The sequence below is a fragment of the Chroicocephalus ridibundus genome, chromosome 3 (genome assembly GCF_963924245.1).
Source record: "Chroicocephalus ridibundus chromosome 3, bChrRid1.1, whole genome shotgun sequence".
NCBI classification, from domain to species: domain Eukaryota; kingdom Metazoa; phylum Chordata; class Aves; order Charadriiformes; family Laridae; genus Chroicocephalus; species Chroicocephalus ridibundus.
The window spans coordinates 4,280,717-4,305,644 of NC_086286.1; the positions used below are offsets into that span (position 1 = coordinate 4,280,717).

General features: G+C 49.4%; 1 protein-coding gene across 1 annotated transcript in view; it reads right to left on the reverse strand.

Annotated features, from left to right (window-relative positions):
• Window positions 1-6,124: 6,124 nt before the first annotated feature.
• Window positions 6,125-24,928, reverse strand: part of PAK5 (p21 (RAC1) activated kinase 5) — an 89,414-nt gene continuing 70,610 nt past the window's right edge. Inside the window, exons 3-9 of the mRNA XM_063331261.1 lie at window positions 23,179-23,976; window positions 16,943-17,434; window positions 15,043-15,176; window positions 12,870-12,996; window positions 9,773-9,898; window positions 7,540-7,674; window positions 6,125-6,871 (exon numbers count right to left, since the gene is read on the reverse strand). Coding sequence (XP_063187331.1) covers window positions 6,716-6,871; window positions 7,540-7,674; window positions 9,773-9,898; window positions 12,870-12,996; window positions 15,043-15,176; window positions 16,943-17,434; window positions 23,179-23,976 — 1,968 coding nt within the window. The 3' untranslated portion in view covers window positions 6,125-6,715. The remainder of the gene's footprint in view (window positions 6,872-7,539; window positions 7,675-9,772; window positions 9,899-12,869; window positions 12,997-15,042; window positions 15,177-16,942; window positions 17,435-23,178; window positions 23,977-24,928) is intronic.

The following is a 24,928-nucleotide window of genomic DNA, read 5'->3' on the forward strand; positions in this document are numbered from 1 at the left end:
CTTCTCATTTGGATGTAAGAAGCAAAATTACGGCGCTAATGATGCTTGTGGCATTGCCCTTTTCATTTAAAACTCCAGTAAAAGTGTTCTGGGCGGGCTTTAGGCTGACCCAGTGCCGCTGCCTACAATGAGCTGATTATTCTTTAAAAGAAGAAGAAAAGGTTATTTTAGAGGCAGCCAGAAAAAGCCGTAGGTAGCAGAAGGGTGAATAAAAGGATTAAAGGCTCATCCTTAATAGAGGGGCTGTGGGTACCAGCTTTGTCCTACCTCCCTCTTGTCTGCCCTCCAGCCAGAAAAGCTCTCCCGGCATCTGCTCCTGTATTTGACATCCAAAACCACAAAAATAAAAAACAACAAAAAAAAAGGAAGCAAACAGCTGAAGTGCAGATGCCAAGGGAGCCTCTCCGTTGGCGTTTGTCTCCTCGTCGCTGGCGCTGGGACGGCAGGGTTGTGCGGGACGAGGTGGCGGGGCGGGGATGGAGATGGCACCGAACCGGAGCCATCCCAGTCAGTCAGAGGCTGGTCCCCCCCGGCCGGTTTCCTCCCGATGCGCTGCAGGTGGTTGCTGTCAGTCGGAGCAATTTCTGCTGGTTCGGTTGAGCATGATCAGAGACAGAAAAGAGTTGGGACATTGTGAAAACGGGGGGAAGAGAAGGACTTTGTGGCTGGAATAAAGGAAGAGGATCCTGTTTTTCCTCTGTGTCTGTTTCCCTGAGAGCCCCTTAGGGCTTTGTTGGGTTTTTTTCACCCTCTTTTCACATTCATCAGCACCTCTCCCTTCTTTTTTTTTTGTCCCTTGCAAAACTTGAGTTAGTTGTGTGTCAGTTTGGATATAAAAACTTTAAACGGGTGACATAAAAGAGAGCTACTTCCCTTCCACTTGCCGTTAGTAGGAGCTTTACAGGAAACACACAGCGCAGCATTTGGATAAGTGTGTTTGATTTCTGATCCCCTTCCCCAAATTTTTAACCCAATGAAGGGATGACCGTACCAGTGGTGGACTCGCACGTCTCGGCTGCTTTCCCCGACCCCCCGAGGGCATCCAGCCTCCTGCTGGGGCCGATGCGTAGCCGCTGGCGGAGGCAGGGACGCTGCAAAAGATTCCAAAATACGCAACCAAGCGAAGTCTTTACGCTCCTTCCTCTTGGCCTCCTGCTTTTGCTTCATGTGACAGCTCCTTGCACAATCCCGTTTGTCCCAAAGTTTGTTATATCCTGGAGAAATGATACTTGATTTGCGGAGCGGGTTTAGAGGCAGGAAGATCATCCATAGCTGGCAAGAAGGATTGATGGATACGTCTCAAAACTGGAGCAGGAGGTGGGAAACCCACTGCTCTGCACCCCTGCAGCCTTTGTTGGGCTACGTTTAACCTTTCTGATCCTCCCGCGGATGTTATAGTTCAGGGTTATATGGAGCTGTTTGAAGGCAACAAAAGCTTTGGCTTGGATTAGGTTCCCTGGTGTTACCCCGAGGAGCGGCAGTGGCTGGTGGATGGAGCTGCTGGCTGGTCATTGCCAGGCGGGTCCTTGGAGCAGTTGGAGTTTGTTGGGTCTTCTCCAAGTGAACCCGCTGGTGGGTTTTAGGCCATTGCAGGTCCTGGTGTTGCTTCCCCATTTGCAGAAAGGAAGCAAGACCCACCTGGCATAATGGGGAGACTCTCTCAAACAGCTACACAGGTTTGAGATGGAAAAAAAATAAATGCTAATTTATGGTTGACTTTGCAAACTAATTTTAATTCAACCTGCAGTGAATTAGGGCAGTCGTAGCAGAGCCACCCAAAGAGAACATTGTCATCACCGCCCATAGGAACCCGTCCTTGACGGCTCCCACTGCCTGAGCACTGGCCAACGCATTGAAGTGGTGGCATCGGCCACCTGACGAGAGGACAACCCCCAAAAGCTGGTGCAGCTCGTGTTGCTCTGTTTTGCCTGTGCAAGCCCTCAACCCTGTGCCCGTGCAGCTTGAGACGTTGTGCTGCTTTCCCTGTCAGATGTTTTGCGTAGCCAGGGCTCAGCATCACCTTCAGGTTGGAAGTGTCTGTAAGCTGTCAGGAACAGAGCTGGGTAATTAATTTCTTGCCTTCCTGAAATAAGATAGAAAATGGTTTCTTGCTGTCCTGAAATGTTTTCCTGCTTGCTTTTTTGGGAAGAAAGGAGACGGAACCAATAATTTCAGCTCAGTCACAGGTTGCGTTGTGCCCTAGACTGATGTATCGTGGCTCTAGAAAAAATGATTTAAGATGTTGAAAGAAACCCCTTTGAATCTTTCAGTTCTTTCCATACTTTGACTAACAATTATTTACTGAATTTGACCTGAATTTTCCCACCAATTTAAGCTTTCCAAGCCTAGTTTTGAAAAATTATTGATGAGAGAGGTTAAAAAAAAAAAAGCTGTCCAACTTCCCTTCAAACCACAGCAACACTTTTATTGTTATTGCATTTTATATTCAGCTTTCATTCATCGCTGGCTTAGCACAAGCCGGCTGCAAACTTGGCCGCTTTGCGTTATAGCTGTTTATGACCTCACTGGTAGAAGGTGGGCGACGATAAGAAATTTAGACCTGTAAGAAGGCCCTGTAATAATTCAGCGCTTACTGAAGCAGCAGTTAGCGACGTACAAAGTGCTTATGCTTAGAACTTTAATTATAAATTATTGACGTGTTGCCGAGGAGGGGAGTGAATGTCCTGGCTTCTGCTACTAAAAGGCTGAGCATTTGTGAGTACTTTTAGAACTGGTGGCCTCAGAAGATGTCATCGGGCCTTAGTGACAGGCAGGGATGAGTGCACCGGAGTGACTGGCCACACGCGGAGCTCGGCCCTAGCCGGTGCGGCAGATGAAGACGTCTTCTGGGTGAATGGATGCTCCCAACATCTGGTATCTAAAAAATTAAAACTAAAGAGGTTTTTTTTTTTTTTTTTTTTTGCTCTGAGAGGCCGAACAAGGGCAAGGAGATAGTGACAGAGGAAATGGCTTTTGCAGCGTGGACACCACAGGGTCCAGGAGAGCCACCGAGCTGCAGGAGACAAGACCTGGGAAGATCCTCCACAGGGTATTATCCCAGGAACAGCTTTGCAGTGAGGGTGAGGAACACGGCTCAGGCAACGGTGTAGCCCAAGGCAACAGGCCACGGTTATTCCTTCTTTTTTTACCTGGCTCTGGCTTTATTTGAAGTGCTGTGAGTCAAACAGCCAAAACTAAGCTTTCTTTTGGGTGATGGCTAATGCATTTTGAAACATTTGCTGATGTCAGCAACCCAAAGTAATAAAAAAAACTTCCCTTATAGGACTTGAAGCCACTTAAGAGAGCAAATAATACTGTAGCCTCATTAGCTGACTGGTGACGCTACTGAGGAGCCTGGAATGGCTTCAGTAGGCAGGAGAGCTGAGTGGATAGGAGCCAAAAATTAAGGACGTGTAAGGCAAAAAAAAAAAAGAAAAAAACCAAAACAAAACAAAAAAAAGGGATTATTTAGGGGCAGGGAAAGGAAGGCAGAAATATTTCAACAGGTATGGGCTTGCTGGAGTACTGTGTGACCGGAGCAGGGTGTCGGCATGGCTAACCGCCCTGCTGGCGACCAAAATGGTTAGTTATTTCGCTAATGCTTCTCTTAAGGACATCGTTTGCTTCAGCCTGACAAACCACACTGGTGATTTCTGAGGCGGGGAAGTTTCTTTTTTTTTTTTTTTTTGTGCAAGGAGCCGAGGGGAGGCTGGTGGGTGACACAGGGGGGTGCTCCAGGGCCCATCAGGATGGGCCTCTTTGGGATGTGGTGGTGGTGGGGGGAAGGTCCCAGGGAGAAAGAAAATAGCGTCTCCCAAGTTGTTGCAAAGGCTGATGATACAGATTTGAATAATTTCTTCCCCTCACTTTGGGTTTGGTGGTTTTTTGGTGCTGTCTTTAGCTTGCAGGCTGCCTGGTTGTGCCGCACCCCATTGCACTGCGCACCCGAAACCTTTGCATGTCCCTCTTTACAGAAAATTAAAGTTTGTTGGGGTGTGGTTTTTTTTTTTTTTTTCTTTTTTCCCCAGTTACGTGGGGGCTCTCATGTCTCATCCAACCTGCTGGTCCTTGTTCGTTAAGGCCAATGTCCTTGGCCCAACCGTTACGTCTATTTTTCTTAATTCGGGGTAGAGGCGCAGTCAGAATCTCAGTAATTCTTACTCATATCCTGTAGTTCCTCATCACAGCTGTTTATGCAGCGACGGGGCCATCAACCAGGAGAACCATTTAGTGACGCTGAGGTTTTTTTCTTTTGTGAAGTCTTACTCCTTACCTTCTTACTTTGGAAAATTAGAGCTGGACAGCATCATTTTGCTCTTCATATAGTTACCTATGTATGTTTATCTGTCTGTCTCATCTATAGCTATATCTATATCATCTATATCTTTCGATCTATCTCACGTATACTCAAGGAACAACTTTTTTTTTTCTTGTTACTAGCTTAGTCCAGTACTGTGTGACTGAGTCAAGTTTAGAAAATAGAAACAAGGCATGGGGGGGGGGGGGTGAAGGGGGTGGGGGGAGAGGGGGGAAAAACCTACCACACCGAAAATTAAAGCGTTTATCAATTCATTTATTTAACTTGCATGTGCATTTGCCTCACCAGCAGTTGGTGCCCACAAAAAAAAAAAACAAAACCCAAACAAAAAACCAAACCACCAAACAAACAACTTTTTGAAATCGACAAAACTTTCAGTAAACCTGATGAATACGGTTTAAAGTATCTACGAAAGTTGCAGAAAATTCTTCACTTGCACAGCCTAAAATGTGCTGAACATTGAAGAAAAAAAAAAACAACAAACCCAAACCCACCAACCCCAACCCCTTTTTTTTTATTCACAGATGTTTAAAAAATGTTTACTTCCGTGGCTAGCAATGCCGTGTGGCCTGTGCGCCGTTGCCTTTTGGGGTGCAGCCTCTTTTCCTGAGTTGTCTCGACTCCCAGGCGGTGGGTGCTGGCGGTGGGTGCTGCCGCCTCTCGGCGGGTGGGTGCCGGGGGCGGGTTTTGCTGCAGGGGCGGCGGGAGCCCAACACGTTTTCTTAAGCGTCTTCTTCAAACGTGCAAACAGGGTTAAGACGGGAAAGCGGCGGAGGGGTAAGACACACAGATGTAAGAACATTTATTTAATGTCCCGGTTCATATTTATCATCTCCTCTGTTTTTTTGTTTTTGTTTTGTTTTTTTTAAATTGTTTCTCTCCCTTCAAATATCCTTTAACTTTTCAAGAGCAGTATTAAAGGAGCTTCTTTACTATTGGCAACTCTTTTGTCCCGGAGGAAGAGCTTTAAGAAACAGCTCCCAAAGGATTAGACGTTTGGTTATAATTTACTACAATAAATAACAATTAATTTATTCGCTATGAAACTCCATAAGAAAGAAACTAACTGTGTTTTTCCAAAATTGGCTTTGTATTTCTTAATGATACTGTAAAATGAGGTCCGTAAGAAAAAAAACCCAACCAAACCTTGAAAAACATGGCTTTCGTATTTTACATAATTAAAAAGAACTAATCATTAATAAATAAAATTCATTTATCATTGAAATAATTACGAAGCACTTCTAAAAATCTCAAAGGCAAATCTATTTAGGCCTACAGTTAACATGCAAAGTCATCCAACAAACAACACAAAATTGTACCGTAGTAGTCAACTGTTGCATCAACATTCAAGAAGGTCTAAGACAGCAGCACGACTTCTCCTATGTGGCAAACATCTCGTAACGCATCACGACGCCCGGGCTGAGCGTGGGAGGCCGGCAGGACCCTGCCCTCCCTTCCTGCTCCCAGAGCAGGACAGAAATAACGGAGATATATATATATTTTTTTTTTTAATTTTTTTTTTTGTGAGAAGAAAACTGCGCTTGTGGTGGCGTAAAAACAAAGGGATGGCCGCGGCGCGAGAAGGTGGCCCTTGAGCCAAGGTTGGGCGGCTGCGTTGGCTCCCACCGCGGGAGAAGGGGGGGAGATGAGGGAGACCCTGGCGACCACTAACATTCAGCAGCGGCAGCTCCGATGGCCACCGCGCCGCTGGCAGCGCTGGCTCATATCACTCTCGGGGCTGCCACGACTCTCCTCACCCCAACAGAAAAGCTGCAAAACTTTCTAACTTCCTAAAGGTTTGTTGTGTTTTGTTGTTTTGTTTTTTTTTTTTTTTTCTCCCTGTTTTCAAAAGGGTTAAAAAAGTAGGAAACTTTATTTTCTCAAATTCTTGCTAAGTCACACTTATTACTTCAACTAACACAACAGTTACGTGACAAAGTACTGCAAATTATCAAAACGTACTGTACAGAAAATTACAAATTCGTTTCAAAATACATTGCGCTGCTATGACCGAGATAAAAAGTGCTTTTTTCTTTTTTTTTTTTTTCGTCAGAAAAGTGTTCTTCTGAAATAGAAGTGCCGTAGCCTGCAGTAAAACTCTGGTGTCTCGCTCTGGTTGTGCTATCCTCTAGGAATTAACTTTCCAACCTTGTTTGCGTTTGGTGCCTTCTGCCGGGATGGCCCAGAAGACGCCAGCGCGGGGGAGCGACGGTCCACGGCGGAGCGTGGCCACCCAGCTGGTGGCCAGGATCGCTCCCCGGTCCCTCGCAGCATCCTTGGGTTTTTATTTACCGCGGTTTCTCTCTTCCCTGCCGGCGGTTCCCACACATCCGCCGGGATTCCTGCGTGGCCGTTATCCGGACTCTGCACCGACCTCCTCCCGAAAAGTCTCCGGCTTCAGCGGTGCCTGTGCTGCCTCATGAGGGGCACGATGCAAGAAGGGGGCCCAGCCAGTTTGAGGAACGGGTGTCGCAGCAGTTCCTGGGCCGTGGCTCTCTGCGAGGGCTCCCGCACCAGCATGGAGTCCAAGAAGCCCCGGAGGACCGAGGAGACCTGCAACATCGCACTGGCGTTAGGGGCGGACAAGGACGCCCATTTCCAGCCCATGCTGGGTCTGTGCCTCTGCTTTTCTTGGGAAGACAAGGGCCATGCTGAGCTTTCCTGTGGCAACAGATGTGCTGAGCTGAAGGGCCGCGTGTCTTTCATGTGCCGTTCGTATCGACAGCACTGGGCTATCGGCGGGGTGCAGAGGAGCACACCACGCACAGCTTTGCTTGCGGTGGGCGAGAAAAGCGGTAACCCAGGCCTCGGGTCTGAGGTCTAGAAGCACACCCCACACAGGAGGTACCCAAAGGTACCCAAACACTTTGGCACTGGGCATGGAGGTACCAACCCATACGCAGCCGGGCTCATGTGCCGACTTACTCTGGGCAAGGTGGGAAGTGCAGGGAGCAAAAGGAAAAGCAAAGCCAGGGCTGGGCACAAAAAAGGCTCCAGTTCACTAACGGCTTTGGTCTCCCATCCTCCCCACACGAGTCCTGGGTAGGACCAGGTGGTACCTAAGGTGAAGGCTTAAGGTGGTACCTAAGGCTGAAGGTGGTACCTAAGGCTGAAGGTGGTACCTAAAGGTGCACCGTATCTCTTGGGCATGCAAGCGTGTGGCTGCGGTTTGATTACACCTTTGTACGTGCAAGACCCTCACCACCTATGGGAAGTCTGACCTTGTGCATGTCCTTCACCCGGGGCGGTAAGTTATCCCGGATTCGGCGCATGGCCTGCAGCGGCGGCTCATTGAAGTAGGGAGGTTCGCCGTCTATCATCTCGATCACCATGATGCCCAGGGACCAGATGTCCACCTGTAACACACAGTCCCCTCATGAACACCGCTGGCAGTGCCGAGAGGGGGTGACGGGCTCAACGCTGGGGTTCCTGCAAGCCTCAGGCTGTTGTACCTGGTGTCTGCGTCCAGCCTAAGCCAACGGTCTGGTGAGCCATCACCATCAAGCTTTCTTTTTTAACCAGCCAACACCAGGTTTTTCTTCCGAGCAGTACGCGCGTTGAAGAAAGACCTGAGAAATTACGTACAAACCCGGGTCTGCAGCCGGTTTAGGCGACAGCCACTGGCAGCGCTGCTGCGAGAGGCGCCTTTGAGAGGCTGGACGCACCCGACTGCGCTGCACTCCAGCTGTGCTGCACTCCAGCTGTGCTCACGTGCACCCAGTGAGCATTTACCCCAGGTCGTGCAGCAAATGGGGTCGGGGGGTGGGGGGCAGAGTGCAATTCGGCTGCTGTGAAATCAGTTACTCTATTTCCCCTGAATATTAAAGCCTACAGGAACTCCGTTTGAGACCGCAAGGCAAACACAAGCACTTACTACACCCGGGCCCGTTTCCAGCCATCACAGGTAACACGGGATATAATCCCCTGGGGAAGTTACTCAGCTCCAGCTCAAAAAAAAAAAAAAACCCCAAACCTTTTTTTTTTTCAGTCCTGGCCTGCTCCAGAATCCTAATCCTCTGACAACTGTAATTCCTGTCATTTGCCAGCCCAAATACAGCCAATGCCAGCTCATACTGCTTTTGCGCTTGTGCCAACACTATCCTTCAGCTTAAATCCTCTTTGTGTGTGTGTGTGTGTGTGTGTGTGTCTCTCTCTCTCTCTCTCCCTCTCCTTTTCCCTTCTGGTGGGAAACCTAATGTAGACATAAGTTCAGCCGCTTTATAATCCCTTCAGTGTCATTAACGGGCTAATAATAGCTGATGCTATTATCTCTGGAATGTCTCCTACCACGCCGCGCGTCCGGGTGAGCGCCGGTGCCTGCAGGGTGCTCTCGCTGCGGGGCGGGCGATGGGTCCCTGCTGCGCCACGCGAAGATGCAGCATCTCCCGTCTCAGGCCTTGGCTCATTTCCCTCTCTCTCTGTGTATGTATGTATGTATGCATGCATATATGTGTATCTGCGTGTAAATATCTATCTCTCTATATCTCTGTAGCTGTCTTGTGGGATTTCTCTCTGCAGCTGTCACTACGGGCGCTATGAAGCAGAAGCCGCCTCTCCTCGCCACGCAGAGAAGCCTCAGCCGTGCCTCCGGCTGGGGAGGCGCGAGTCCCTGCCGGGGCTGAGCGCGGAGAGGGGACCTGCTCTTCCCAGGCTGGCACTGCAGAGGTGCCGTGACTCACTTCCTAATGGATGGGGTACCGGCACTGCAGAGCTGCCGGCTCCCCACCCACAGGCTCTTGCTGGTCTCATCTGAAGGGCTCCAATAAAAACTTGTCAATCGCTGCTTTTTCAGACCATTTGGCAGGGCTTAAAATAGTTCCCGCCTTTTTTCCACCACCCCTTCCACCCCCCCCTCCACTAATGAGAAATTGCCTGCGAGGAATGCTGCAGAGACAGGGAGAGCGGCCACCCAGCCCACCCAGCCGGCTCCAGTGTTTGGGACCCTGGAGGACCATGGCCGTGCCTTCACCGCACTCGGGATCTCAGGCTTTAGCCGGATGGAAGCAGAGAGGATCTCTGCCCGCGGGTCTGTGCAAATGCCGACGTGACCCGGCACGCCGTTCGGCTGCTGGTTTGGTGTCTGCAGGCGTAGACACCTCTAACTGCAGCTCCGGCTTGCAGGCTCGATATTAAAGATCATCAAAGGGTCTTTCATGATGTGAAAATGATGCCAATTTCCTTTGATACAGCACCCTAAGCTAAAATATGTAAAGGCATTGAATTCCGTGTGCTAAACGGAGCTGTCATTTAACGACTTCATCTTAGAGAAGCACTTTAAAACAAGGCATGATGTCGCACTCTGGGGCAAACGAGCTCTTTAGCGCATGCGCGTAAACGCATCCGAGCCGTGCGTTCCTCACAGGGCTCGGGGGGGGCCGACCAAGGCACCCCAGAGGGAAAGGAGCCGCTGCGGGTCGGGGTGGGGGGGGGCGCGCCGTGCCCCGCCGTGCTCACCTCGGTGCCATAGGGCAGGCGGGATATCACCTCCGGCGCCATCCAGTACGGCGTCCCCACCAGAGACTTCCTCCTGGGCACCTCCTTCGACACTTGGGCGCAGAACCCAAAGTCGGACAATTTTATCTGAAAAGTCAAGAAAAAGAGAAAGCCCCTCTTGAATAACAAGGCAAATTCCTCCGAGAGACACGTGCCTCCGAGAGACACATCCCCAGCTGCGGCCGCCGGGGTGGGGGCGACAGGGACAGGGACAGAGCTGCAGCGTTTGCCCGGCATGGGATGGCAGCGCGATTTCGGAAGCGTGGCCATTTTGGAAGCAATACGGCCTGGGGAACGCGCGGCTAATTAAAACCAAGGCAAGGAAAAGAAGTAGGAGAGAGTGGCAGTGGCGCTCGTTACTAAGATGGCCTGTCATAGCTCACTGCCTCTCCACCAGCAAAAGATGCGGAGGTGATAAATCGCTTAGAATATTAAAAAACAGGCGGGAAGCAAAAAATTCTGAAGTAACAGTATTTTATAATGAATCTATTGTTGCATATATACAAACCCCATTTTGTGGTCTATGTACGTATACTAATATTTAGTAATATATATATCTATATTGCAAGTGATACACACCGCTCCTATCGTTTGTATCGCGAATACAATCTGTGAGTTTGCCAAAAAAACAGATGAAACAAGTGTCACTCACCCCGGTTTCTGTTACCACAGAAAGCACGGACTAACACTCCCAGGAAGCAATATCCCCCACCAACGCATGATTTCTCAAGACCAGGACCTCACACTGTGGACTAAAAGGCTAAAGAAAGTGCCTCTTTTATGTAGTAAGGGAGCCAATTTGGGGAAGGCAGGGAAGACTCTTCCAAAACGGCTGCAAGAGATAAGGGGCACCTGCCCCCTTCGGCTGGGAACTCGGGAATTAGAGACAGTCCTGTCCTTGAGTAGCTGTGGCAGTGACCTGAAATAGAAATAACGGGATACACGAGCACTCCGGAGAGCAGCTCTTGCTGCATCATGTGCCTGCTCCTACTTTTATGCCAGTTTTTTTTGTTGGTTGGTTTTTTTTTTTTTTCTTTTCAACAAGAATCAGGGAAAATTATCGCCTCCCCCTCCCCGTTGCTGTACAACGCCAAGGTGAAAACTCCTCCAACCCCCCCAGCCAAAACAAGCCGGTCTGAGCGTCGGTGGCATCATCACCCTCTTCCAGAAACAGCTTCTTCCTTAAGGCTAAAGCTCTTTGTTTGCTTGGTTGGGTTTTTTTCCCCGGTATTTATTTGGAGGCCTGGAAGCCATCGTAAGGGGTTTCCTGGATATTAAGACCCCTTCACCGCCAGCTACACACCACACAGGGCAACGGTGACCCATGTCCAAGGTCCATAAGCCACGTATCCGATCACGAACTCGGTGCCTGGGGATACGAAATGAGCCCAAACAGCCCCAGGACAACCGAAGTGGGAAGTTTCATAAATCCCTGCATTGTGTAGACCAGCATTGTATTATCAGCACTGATTTGTTTTCTTTTGGATTCAGTACAGACGTTACTTTTTTTAAAACTAAGGGCATTATTTTTAACAGAATTACAAAATGATTGTTGGCATTTCTAAAACAAAGCCAATAATAGCCAAGTTCTCCGTAGTAAATGTATTTTTCAGTTTACAGGATGAAGAATGGAAGAAATAATGCATATTTTGGAAGCAGAGCCCAATCTTCTTTTGTAGGAGCACAAGAGGTTTTGCATATCTATTGCTCATTCGAGTACATAAAAGAAGACAATTTTCTAAAAAAAGATAATTGCACAACACAGCCATGAAGAAATCTGCAATGCAGATAATAAGTACTGGAGTAATGAGTATAACGAGGCACTGTATGCAGATCCCGAGAGCAGATCAGATGCTATTTCAGCAACACAGATTGAAACTGCAACTGAAAAACTCCTACACACGTGGAATTTTCTTCCCCCCGACAGGATTTACAGGAGCAGCCCGTGACCGCTGCAGGAAGAAAATCCCTCTCCCTTGGCGAAGTGGGAATCAAATTATGAAGGCCAGCCTTTGATTAGGGCATCAGACCAGGCCTGGGAAGCCACGAGTTTCACCTTCTGAAGGAGAAGATCTCGGTTTGGTTCCAGACCGACCGGGCGCTCTTGGGCTCAGCCCAAAAGTCTTGCTTGAGAGAGGTGTGTGAGTAACCCTTAAACCCTGCTCATGGGACTCGCTGGCCACGCCTGCAACTGGGTTTTACTCAAATTATCTCAACGGGGATGCAAGGTGAGATGCAAACTAGCGCCTCGCTCCAGCAGAAACTAGGGTCCTATGAGCGACTGGCTTCCCCCTGCCTAAGCCTTTGGGTGCCCCAAGTTTTAGGTGCCTCCTGTTTTGCTGCTGTGGATGCCCAGAACTACGATGGCGCAAGCCCACCTCTCTCCTTGTAAGGGAACAGCAACTCCTTTGGGACCAAACGCTGCCGATGCAATACTCCTTTTGCGTGCAAGCTTTCTTTTGCTGACTGAGCAGGCCATGGGCAGCATTCCCTCTCCCTCCTCGCAGAGAGCGACCAATTCACTGCCAGCTGCATCCCAGCCAAGCGAGCGGCAGTGTGGGACAGGTATTATCAAGCATCTTATAAGCGTACCTATGGCAAAAGCTACTCTCACCAGCAGGGGAGCGTTTCAGCAGCAATGCAGAATATTCCCAATTCGTACAGACTGATGTTAGCCTCCTAACTAGCTTGGGAAAACAGAGCAGATGTACAAAAACTTGCTAACTAGATGTAGAAAAAAGAAAACATTTTTGAGAGGCATCAGAGTAGGAGTGGTGCAGCAGAAAAGAAGGTCTCCCACCACCTCAGCATCACCCACGTGGCAGAGTTCCTTCTGCCACTGCCGTCTGACGGCCCCGATTCCCCCCTGCAGCGCAGATGTCAACCACTGGCCAGGCCCGTGTTGCGTTGATTCAGCGCTCTCACAAGTTATTCACAGGTTGTAGCCCTTGCTTTCACACGCCTGGCTTATTTTTTTAACTGTTGGTGTCACTTTGACCGTGCACGGCCATTTTCACGCCAGCCCCAAGAGGCGTCAGGGGAAACGCGGGGCGCTCACCCTCCCGTCGCTTGTGAGAAGGATGGAGTCGCTTTTGATGTCGCGGTGGATGACGCCTTGGTTGTGCAGGTAGGACAGGGCTCGCAGGACGGACAGGCAGACGGTCGCTATCTGCTCCTCGTTCATCCTGGAACAGCAAGGTGGAAAAAACCGAGCTGAGCGTTAATGAAGACGGCGGGAGAGGGGAGCTGGAGGGAAGAGGCAGCAGTCCCCCTTCATGCCAGTACGGAGCCAGCCAGATCTCGTAGGCACGGGCTCTGTGGGACCACCCTCTGGTCCCGTTTCTGTGGAAAAAGGGGAGCTGAGGGGTGAGGAACAACCCTGCAACGAGGGCTGGGTGAGTCTCCCTGTGGCACTAAAAAAGCCGAGTGCAGTATGTGATGTGGCCTGCTGGCGTGAGCCTCCTTCCCTCTGGGAAATAACAGAAACGCCTTATTTACAGTAAACTCATGCTGGCCAAGGAGGGTAAATCACTACCGGGGTGGAAACAGGCATGGAATAAATATGAGGAAAAAACCGCTCTTAATTGCGCACACAAAACATCGGGCCCTGGGTGTATAGCTCTTCGAGAGCACTTCCTTTGCTTTGGTGCCTGCTTTAAAAAATATTCAGGGTATGGTAGTAGAAAAATAAACAGGCAGAGTCCTCGTTTCTGTGCACGCGTGCAAAACCTCTTCTGGAAGAAGCTGTCTGCCACAGTGCGATGGTGACGGCCGGGATGGGTGGCGCACCCCGACCCCGCCGCCCCACCGCTGGACGTCCCCAGCAGAGGAATACCCGTGGAGATTCATTTCTGCTTCGGCTTTGTGTGCCATTTGCAGTATTTTAGCAAAATCTTTGAGGGAAGGTCGTGCGATGTTAAAAAAAAAAAAAACAAAAACCCACAAACCAAAAAAACCCAGAAGATTAAGGAAAAACTATTTTGAGTAAAAAAAGAGATGACAGCTCTTAAGAAGCGGTGTGGTGTCCTGGGAACATCTGTTTGCAGTTAAACTCCTGCCAGAAATATCTAAGATTGAGCTTTTAATGTTTTGGGGAGCTGGCATTAACAAACGACTTGCAATATCGTGATTTATTTCAGCACATCAGCTAAGGCAACACTAAAAAATAAAACACCTGTGTTACAATTCTGCTTTTGGTAGGATCTAGGAGCATCACTCAACTATGAGAGAAGATAACTCTCCTGACTTACTGTTCCTTGCTTTTCTTCTCACTCACCTAAATACTCCCCTATGAGAATGGTGTGGGATTATTATTTTTTTTTAATTCGAGAGGAAGAAATTAAATACAGACCTCTTTTCCCCCTACCTCATTTTATCCAGCTTATCAGGAAAAGATGAGTGAAGAGCAGACGTAAAGAGGGCTGTAAAATCTCAGGTCTCCTCTCAGAAAAGTGGTTCCCTCCACTCCAGCTTTTGTGCCAATAGCCTTGTTTAAAGTTAGGGTATTAACTGAAATATGGGAACAGGCTCTAGCGTAAGCACAAATATTCTGATATAAAAATACTCTTCCCATTAAGTCTTCGGCTTGGTTGGCAGTTAACATTTCTGACAGCGCGGTTACATGGGTTACGACTGTGGAGAAAAATCACCCTTTACAACTGACGTACTTACGACAGCAAAAACACCACCACACATCACCAACCGGGGAAAAGACTATTATTTTTTTTTTTTTGCCATTTGAGGAACCCACGGATAAAAGTTGTGTCACTGCGAAATTACCTCCTGAAGCGCTGGCAAATCCCCCTCTACCAGCAGGCGCTTTCTGATAGTTCTTTTCCCTTCCCCGTACTGATGGGAATTCATCTGCAGTGAGTTTATTTCTGGTGGTGCAGTGAGGATGCCACAGGATGCGTGTAACTGTGTGTGTATATATACATATGTGTATACACATATATATATATTTTTTCCATGTATGTATATTGTACGCATGTGTGCATTTTAATGTTTATCTAGATGCATTTTGTATGTAAATACCAATACGCAGCAACAACTATAGCTATGTAAAAGCACATATATAGAGCCAGGAGGCACCCAGCTCGCCTCAGCAGGAGGTGAGGTCCGGAGGGCACGGTCCGGAGGGATCCATGAAGGAAATCCGCGGCATCTCCTTCCTGCCCGGCTCACGCTGTTGGATTTAGGCTGCTGGTGCCGGCGCCGTACGCCCAACCCACCTCGTGTGAGTCACTATATCTGTCAAAGCGCCGCCCTCCAGAAACTCCATCACGACCCACAGCTCGTCGCCAACAAGGTAACTGTTGTACATGTCGACCACGTTTTCGTGATGGTAATCTCTCATGATTACAACCTGCGAGGATGGAAAAGACGCTACGTGAATCGCTACAAGCAGCATTACCTGACACTTGTTTTGACCTGCTTTTTCACTGTACTTTTCTCTTTGTGCTTAGTAAAGGTTCTGCTATGAATCACATCCTCCCTAATCCTTATGCCAACGCATAAACAAAATCAATCTATTTACACAAAAATAACCATCATCGTAAACGCATTAGGAAGAAGGAAGATTCTTTAGTTCCTAAATCATAAGTGGTAGATAATTGGGTTTTTTTCAGACATCAGGAACAGGACTGTTTATTTCATTGCTTTTTTATTGCCAGCTGCTTTCGGTACAACAGAGATTTATTTTATTTTTGACCTGATCAATCGCTCTACCCATCAAAGTCTTCTTCATCGCGCATCAAACGGTACTTGGCACAGAATTTTAACAGAACGCCGGTAATCCAGGGGACACTCCTAAGACAACTCAAAGCCCACACCTAAAAGGGACTGTGCGGAACTGGGACCACAGCAACAGCAGCCCAGCCACGGTGGCCACCGTGACCCCCCCCGGCACTGAGGGACGTCAGAACGGCGAGCAGGAGAGAAGACAACAGCCAGGGAAGGCTTCATCATAGACGGAGGAATTTCAGCCCCGCTGAAAAGAAAATTCCGGATGACACGAGTGACTGGAGCGTGTCAGGGAAGCAGCTTGGTCCCGCACAGCATGTGGGACCCGATCAAGATGTTACCGTTCAGGAGATGCTCGGTTAGAGCTACCACAACGCCATTCAGTGCTGTCTCCCAGCAGGGGCAAAACAACGCCAAAATACCCAGCAGTCACGGACCGTGCAAAGGAGAACTGCGTGAAATTTGTTAAAAGCTGATATTTTAATTAAAAACCCTAAAGTTTTTAATGGCTTTAAAGAAACCAGCCTGTTATGTGCTGAGGGAAGATCCTCTTACAGTTAAAATACAGGGAACAAAGGACAGAAGCAAACGGTTTGTGCTCACTGTTGGTTTCCCTGGGGACCTGCAGTGGTTTTGGCGATGATCGGCATATTCACAAGTGATCTCAAAAAGGGAGCGGAGAACACACGCCACCAGCTTCTTTAAGGGAGTTAGAAGAACAGGAGGAGAAAGAAACTCTTCGAGCTGCAGAAGGAACTCGCGGCACCAAACAGCTGGGTGGAAAAATGGCAAATGAGAAGCGGTGTTCTTCAATTTAAAATAACGCACACGGGGAAAACAATCTTCCACAAGCAGCTGTGGGCTCCGAACTGGCTGCAGCTGCTCAGGGAAGGAGATGCGGGAATTAACGCTGATGGTTCCATGAAAAAGGGACCGTCAAGCTCTTCGCTAGGTAACCACCAAGAAAGCAAAGGGACTTAGGAGAAGAAGGAGGGAGGAAACAAAAAGCACGTATATGCCAGAATAGGGTGCGCACGCCTTGGATAGTTAGGCTAGTTTGGATGCTCCATTTCAGAAGAATAAACTATACCAGCAAAGGGTCAGAAAAAGGCAGCCGGGCTATGCCCGTGCACCTGAGACGCTGCATGGACCAGCTGACAGATTTCTTAGCTGTTTCCTCTGACTTCCCACCGCATTGTATAGGTTTAAAGCCAGGAGGAGATCCCGCTCATTTGAAACTGGTCTGGTCATACAATACTTATACAGCACAGACGCGCGTGGGACTCACCACCTCTTTTAGAAAGATATTAATTTGGCTCTTGAGGTTGCCACATCTCCCGTTGAACCTACCGTCCTGCAAAACCCGTGGCACCACCCAAAATAACGTACCTCATTGAAGAGCAGCTCCCTTCTCTGTTGTTTCCTGAGGTCCATCTTCTTCACGGCGACTTGCTTTCCCGTGTGCTTCTCCGTGGCGATGCAGACAATCCCCGTGGAGCCCTCCCCGATCTTGATGAAGTTGTCCAAGTACTCCCGGGGGTCGCCGGGGCTGACCACAAGCTGCAGGGCAGCTCTGAACTGTTCGTGGGACACCCTGGAGGGCTGCTGGTCTGAGGAGGATCCCCAGCTGGGTGGCGGATAAGCACTTGACGTGATACTCGGGGAGCTGGGGTAGGAGGCGGTGGAAATATAAGGAGAGCTGGGCTGGAGAGACGGCTGGTGATAGTGGGATGCTTTGTGGTAGACCAGAGGGTACTGGTAGCTGCTGCTGGAATAGCTGACTTTGCTCTGACTTTGAGGTAGCTTTATTGGGCCCCTGGGGTAGGTGTCCGATCCGGAGAGCGGTGGGCTAACGACCAGCTGTGCTCGATCGTAATCCACCTGCAAGGCAAAAAGCAGAGGAGAGAAGGCGGGTGAACGGGCAGCTTGCTGCCTGCCCCTCCGCTCGGTTCTCTGTCGGCATCCTCGGCCTCCCCTTCTTCTCAACGTGGTTTTGCTGCCCTGTACCTGAAAAGGCATTTTCAGACCATTAGTTGCTGCGCTCTCATCAGCCCTGAAATGAGGCCAGGGAAGACCACGAGATCTTTTGTGCATCTCAGGTCCATTTTTCTGCCCAGGTACCTGTTTGTAGATACAATAATCTTTGTTTAATGAAAGCGTAGGCTTCAAAAAGTGTATTTGCTCTGTATCCGCAGTGCCCTGCAGGCTCTCCGGCCCATTTCCCCTAATATTTCGTCGCTTTCACAACCAGAAGCCCTTTGGCAAATTCCCGTTTGTGCTTTTGCTTTCAAATACCGGTTCCTGGGTTTTGAGACTCAGCTTAGTCTTTTCTTAGGCTTTTCTCCAGCAATTCAGGGATGCCCCGACCTCCCCTCGCGGAGGCGGTGGTCCCCTGAGATCCCCATCACCCCCTGCCTTGCCCTGCTACCGCCTGCTCTTTGAGTGACTGCGCACACGAGTATGACAAGGAGCCCAGCTCAACTCACCATTTCTTAAATCATTTTCCAGAGTGACACACTACTTAACTGCAGTGTCACGAAACCGCTAATTTTCATCTGAAATCAGAGACAAACGTGGTGGAAATTATCCCAATGGGAGACCTTCTTCATTTGCAGGTTCCTTTCTTTCTTTTTATTTTCCAAGCTTTTCTAGGCTTCTTACACTGAAAGCAAACAAGTGCTTCACGCTCGCAAACACAATAGCTTGCTTCTATCCAAACTAAAAAAAAAAAAGGATGAAAGACAAAAAACCTGCACCCAGAACAAAAAAAGACTTTTTTTTTTTCTCTTGGAAAAGATGATCTCCACATTTACGATACAACATATGTGTTTCCTGTCGACGCGTGGAGCATCTCGGGGCAGGGGGGTGGTTTGACACAGGCTCATGATGTAGCACAATTACAAATAATTATGGCCATGAATTCATTTAATCAATCAATTTCGGTGGCGGTGCACAGGGGTGGACAGAGCAGCAAACTCGACACAGCTCCCGGTCGCTACTATTACCACTGGCTGCCGGCCAGGAGTCCCTGATCCATGTTAGTTAAATGCACATTAATCTGAATTTGGCAGTGTAATCAAGGACCCAACTGAACTGTGAAATTGAATTCTGCGGTGGAACATCATTTGACCATTTTATGCTAAGACTGCAAAAAAAAAAAAAAAAAAAAAAAAAAAAGAAAGAAAGAAAGAAAGAACGAAAAAAAAAAAATCTGCCGCAGCATCAATTTATCACTGTAGGCTGCCGCACAGCGAGGAGGAGAGGAGGAGGTTCTGGCTGGAGCCGCCTCGGTGCGGGGAGAAAAGCCTCCGAGCGCAATATTCCATCAGCGCTTTCCCACCTCAGGCGTGAGCCGGGCGTCCCCGTCTTCTCGTGCCGCGTGAGGATTCGCAGGGAAGAGGAAAAGCCTTCCCGGAGGGGCTGCTCAGAGATTCCCCTCGGAAACGTGAAGCTGGAATCTGCTTCCGTCTGCGATTCGCACGCCAGCAGCTGCCGGCCGTCCGGAGCGTCCAGCCAGCGCGTCACAGCCTCGTACAGCCGCCCCCAGGACGCAGGTTTTGTTTAAGCAAAACATCCCCGCGATTAGAGCCGTAATTTCACTTACTCTGTCAGCCATAAAAGAGAAGGGGGGTCAGAGATACCACGCATTTCGTGAAGGACATTACGTCTGCCAAACTAATTAAGACGGAAAAGTGCTCAGATGGTTTGGTGGAGAGAGGGGACCTCAATCGAGCCCCGTCCTATATATCTGTGCACGCAGGGACACATAAATTATTGCTTTGGCTGTAAACACACCATTTTCTTTTAACTACTGAGATGGGGAAAGCCTTGTCTAGAAATTCAAGCCGGATGAACCCACACTAATGAATTACTGGAGGCTTCACCCACGCCTGGTATTTCTGAGCACGTCCTAAGCCTAACACATCGGCAAAAGTAAATCCCGCAGTGAAATTTTATAACGAAAACTCAGGGGCTCGGGGTGCTTGCTAAGAATTTTTGAAAGCTTTTTGGGGTTAGTGTTGCAGTACAATGTCAACCCGTTCCCATCCTGAATCCCATGAAATCCTGCAAAAAATACCAGGAGCTAAAATGAGTAAATCAGCGGAACCTCTCCTGCGAGGCCGTGTCCTGACGCAGTGCTTCCCATCACGGCAAAATCGAACACACTTTATTCCACTAATAATTCCATTTCTGCTACTGAATGCAATTACCTACTGAAAGGGAACGCTGTAAAGACTACAAAGGGAAGAAGAAACCAGCCCAGCTCTCATTCAGGATGGGGTCAAGGGGGCAGCCGAAGCTGTGACACCCCATCCATCACGGCGCCGGGTGCCAGGCGATACCCCGCTGCTCCACCGCCTCGCAGCGCTGCCCGCATCCGCGCCCGGCCACCTCGCCAGCCGGGGCTTTTCCTTGTTAAAAGGTGGCTGTAATGCTGTGTTTAAACCCATTTCGGTTTCCGCTCTGGTGACAGCCATGCCCGTTCTGTCCTGCCTGCGGAGGAAACACCTCCTCCTTCGTAAGGGGTAGGTACCGTCCCCTGCCAGCCAGTGTCCCCGGGTGCTCTGCAGGGGGACTGCGGCAGAGACGGCGGCCGCAGCCCTGCAGCCGCAGCCCGTAACCCTCCCAGGGGAGCAGCAAGCCCCTGGCGAGATGGGCTCACCTTTCAGAGAAGGCCAAGCGAGGAAGGGACGGACCGTAAATCACACGGAGATGGCAAGGGGAAAGGCTTGCTCCCTGGCGCTTCGCCAGTGGAAATCTCCGAGAGACTCCGCGTGGCGGTGGGCAGGCAGCGTTTGTGGACAGGCATGTGAATGTGAAAACAGGGAAAAAAAAAAAGGGAGGGTTTCTGATAGTAAAGGCTCAGCTCTGCCTTCGATGGGCTGGAAATGTCCTCCCAGCGTGAAGTGCCTGCAAAACGCACAGCAGGAAAGCGGTGGTGCCGAGCAGCGGCCGGGTTAGAGAGGGACCTCTGCTACAACCAGGGAGGGAAGGGGGAAGCAGAAATCACAGCCCCTTAGAGGAGGGACAGGAGAGGGTCATGGAGAGCTGCTACCGAAAAATGACAGGGAAAGGAGCGTTGTAATAATAGGATCTGGTGCGGAAAGTTAAGAGGGCTGGCTGCAATAAAGAGGAGGGTACAAAGAAAACATGCAGTACAGAGTGTCCAAAAACAGGAGAAAACCTTTGTATAATACGCAGGCCTGGCGGGGTGGGTTTGACACCGCGTGGCGGTACTGAGGAGACTCTACTGACGAAAGCGGGATGTGATCTACGCGCTGCGAGCGCAACACGGCACACGCCGCGGCCCCACGCAAGTGTCCCCGGTGTCGTTGTGCGGGAACAGGAGAGCTGGGGAGCAACACGGGGCTGGATGGGAGGGAGAACCAGACCTCAGCCCTCGCCCTCCTGCGCCTCCGCGGTCCCGCTGCCCAGCGGTGGCCAAGCCCAGCGCGGCGGAAGTCCTCCGGCGTAACACCTCTGAAATCACTGAGGATGAAACGGGGCGTACGTGTGATTTATCTGACATCTATCACCTGCAAATAATGCCGAAGCAAGTCTCCTCTTCACATTTACAAGCCCAAACGAACGTCTTTGTTAAGTGCATTTTTGAAGCCGTACATTTGTGCCTGCAGACTTTTTTCACTGCTTATTTTCCCCCCCCCCTTTTAATTATACTTTAAAGCCAATCTCATTTGTAAAATATCTGATTCGAGACCTGATTCTCATTTAGTAAACCCATTTGATGAACCATTATCTTACTAATGCCTCCTTGAAAAGAAGACTCTTCAGCAATCATCCAAGACAAGAAACTGCTATTCATTTCCAGGAACTGTGGACGGGTTTGGGAATTGAAACTGCTGCATTTAACAGTGAATCATCAAGTTTCAATACACCGAGGCTGCAGGAGTGGGTTTTGATGCTCTGAGGAGAACGGCAGCTCACAATGAATCTTGCACGGAGGCATCTTTTTTTTTTTTTATTTCTAAAAGTTGTTACTGCATTTTAATGGGATATTTTTCAAAGCGTCCGGAGTGCTTTGAGTCCTGTAAAATACATCTTTGCCTTCTGCCCTGCTGAATGCTGTAAAACCGGCAGGAGCAGGGGCAAGAGAGCCTATGAATCACCGGAGTTGTCCTTCTCCTTTCTAAACTCCGACAAAATGATTGTTTTCAACCAAGGAAACGGCAGACAGCCCATCCCAGGCTTTCCTCACGACTTCCAGAATCCATATTCTGGTGCGCAGTTTACCCACATGCATCCCCCGAGCTCAGGAAAGGCATGCAAAGAGACGGGGTAACTTTTCCACAATTTATCCTCAATTTCCAAAGCCCAGCTCCGCGCTTTAATGTCGCGCGGGGCTGGAATAAAAATGCCTCCCTCTCCCTTTACCACGGGGCACCAGCTATAACTCCGCAGCCCAGGATCAGCAAAGCAGGCAAAACCCGAGCAAGCAGGACACGGGCATGCCTCCGGCACGGGGCTACCGTGGATTCGCAGAGAACTGGGACGTCTTCTGGGCCTGCAGTTGGACAGGACCACGTGTACAGAGCTCAGTGTACAGAGCCAGTACAAAAATGCGCCCTTCAGATCACGATTAAGCAGCAGAGCGGATCTCACCACCCGACAAGCGACCTACCTCAGCACATTCGGTAAGTCGCGGCAACCCGAGATGATTCCAGCCCTGGGAAAGCGAGCTATCATCTCGGCGCCCGTTGCTAGGGGAACTCAGTAACGTTCAGTGCAATCTACGCCGAAGGAAAAAAACCATCTCTTGCAGAATATGAGATGTTTAAGCAGGTCATCATCGCGGCTATGTGACCGGACGTGTAAGAAAAGCATTATTCTCTTAACTGAACAAATAGTTACAACAAACTACTGCAAGTAGGGCAGGACAGCTTGTACGGGTGATACTCCTCCTGTGACTTAGAAAAGTCTGCACAGGCCACAAATCCGTGCAGAGGAGCTGCCTGTAGTTATCATGGGTGAAACGCTTTTTTTGCACCATAACTCCTTTTTTTTCTAACTACATCTAAAATGTCTTGGGTGAGATAAGCTGCTTCCACTTTATTTCACTGCTTAAAAACAAAGTGGAGAGGGGTAACCCCCTACCCTCATTAGTAGCAAAGGGTTAATAAACCTTGTAATATAAATATAGCATAAATACAATATAAATACTAAACCACTGAGGTTTCAGCCTTGCACAGTAACAGTTCGAATACAAAAGTATGTGATGTACAAACCAGACCAGCTTCTCACCTCCTGCCGAGATCTGTACAGGACTCCCAACGCCATAAAAACTGCTGAAAAACTTGGGGTTATTAGGAATCCCGAGCAAAACCCCTGGACACTGGCCATCTCCAAACCTGCCTCTTAATAAATATCTTAAACCCACTGGTCCCTGACACCCATTTTCAGATAGTCGAGTAAAGCGGGTGGGTTTTCACACCCGCCGAGTGGCAGCCACGCGGCTCCCAGGGATGTTACCAGCCGCGTTGAGCGTCGCGTGCCCAAGCACGGCTCCTTGCCCTTAATTTTTCGCACGCGTGGACTTTTTTTGCTCTCCTGTTTCGGAGAGGTTGGTCCCTGCCCCGGCAGCACTGTCACCAGGGATGTCACGTTACCTTGGGAATGCCTGCCGCGGTTTCGGACAAGCGGGGGTAGGTGTAGGAGCTGTAGGAATGTCCTTGCTGGTGTGCTTTAAAAGCGCTTGCTCCGTAGGGCATGGCTGGCTCCTGCAGACCGGAGCCCGACCTGGACCTCTGCCTCATGGCTGGCTGAGGGCTCGCCGGGTCCACATAGGATGACTTTGGCCTCTTGTCGTAGTCATCCTTGCCCAGGCCATGTCCCCAGTCGCTGTCGCTGTACTCCAGCCTCTCCTTGGGGCACTCGCTCTGCACCGACGCTCGGGACGGGGTGTAAGGAAAGGGATCTCTGTAGTCCAGGGAGGATCCGCTGGGGATCCGCTGATACTCCAGCTTTAGGCCACCATATTCCAGCGGTTTGGGCTTTGTCTCCAGGTGTGCGTGGTAATCTGGGAGGAACCTGGAGAGGTCTGACTGCAGGGGCGTCACTTCTGAGTAATAGATGTCCCGGGAAGTCACCTTCATCATGTGCCCGTTCTGCTTGGCAGCATAGCTCCCTTTGTAGTACCTGTCTAACTCTTCCCCGTAAAGACTCTTGTCTCGATATTTTTCCACGACATAGTCTGTTGTCGTGTCTGACTCACTGGAGTACTGGGAATACGTGATATAACCATTTTCCTCCTGGTGCCTCGGCACGTGGTTTGCGTTTCCTTGGTGGTGGGTGGGAGGACTTTCCTTCCGCAGGGAGTTGGATCGTGTCACCGAGATGTTGTCAAACTCTTCCAGTAGGCCATTGATTGAAGTATCCTTTCGAGGCTTATTTCCCCTAACAATAGTCTGCGAATAAAAAATTGATTTGATTAAATACTGTTTTTCGCTTAATTTCTGAACAAGAAAACCACCAAAAAGAAAAAAAGTCTATGATTCACCCAGAAATACCCGTAGCGGCGTCCTTCAGTCACATACTTCAGAATAACCCATTGCTAGGAAAAAAATAATCTCAATAAATATTTACAATAGGACATGCAGAAATGAGTAAACAAAGAGGAGTTATTTGGTGTACATCATAAGCTGCCATTTGTCGTGCAACCCCAAGACACTCTTAAACAGCCCAGTTTAAGAGGCGGGTGTTCAGCAGCCAACAGCACAGATATTTAAAACCACTGCTTATTTTTTAGTTGTTGTTACTCAGTTGTCTACACCAAGCCAAACTGGTGGGTTGAATCCGATTTACAGGGTATGGATAAGCTAAATGAACATCAGTAAGTGGTCACTTCCATGCATTATTTTAACAACCTGTTGGAATGGAACACAGCATACAGTTTACTAGGCACCGGGTTTTCTTTACAAAACGGTATGTTCCTGGGTAGCAGAATCATCACTGGGGATTCCTTCTTCGTTAACTTGGCGTAAGAGACACTCGGGGAAGAGGGAGAAATAATACCTAACTACACCTCCTTCTTACAACAGACAGCATCCAGCAAACCACTGGGCACAACCATGGCTTTGGGACGCCCGCATCACACATGCCACGTGGTGGTGGCAGCGGCGGTGGCCCTGTTTGTGTCCTAATACTGCAAAGTCCCCCCAGCCCTGGATGACGAGGGTGTAGGAGCACTGCAGACATGACTGTGCTCCCACTGACCGCCCACAGCCCCCTGCCCATCCCTACTCATTTCTGTCCAAAACACTGGTGCTCCCGGTAGGATGGGAGGCGAGCAGTCCTCGGTTACAACTCTCCTTCAAGGAAGGCTGACTGGTTTTTAGCTAGTACCATCTGAAGACTCTA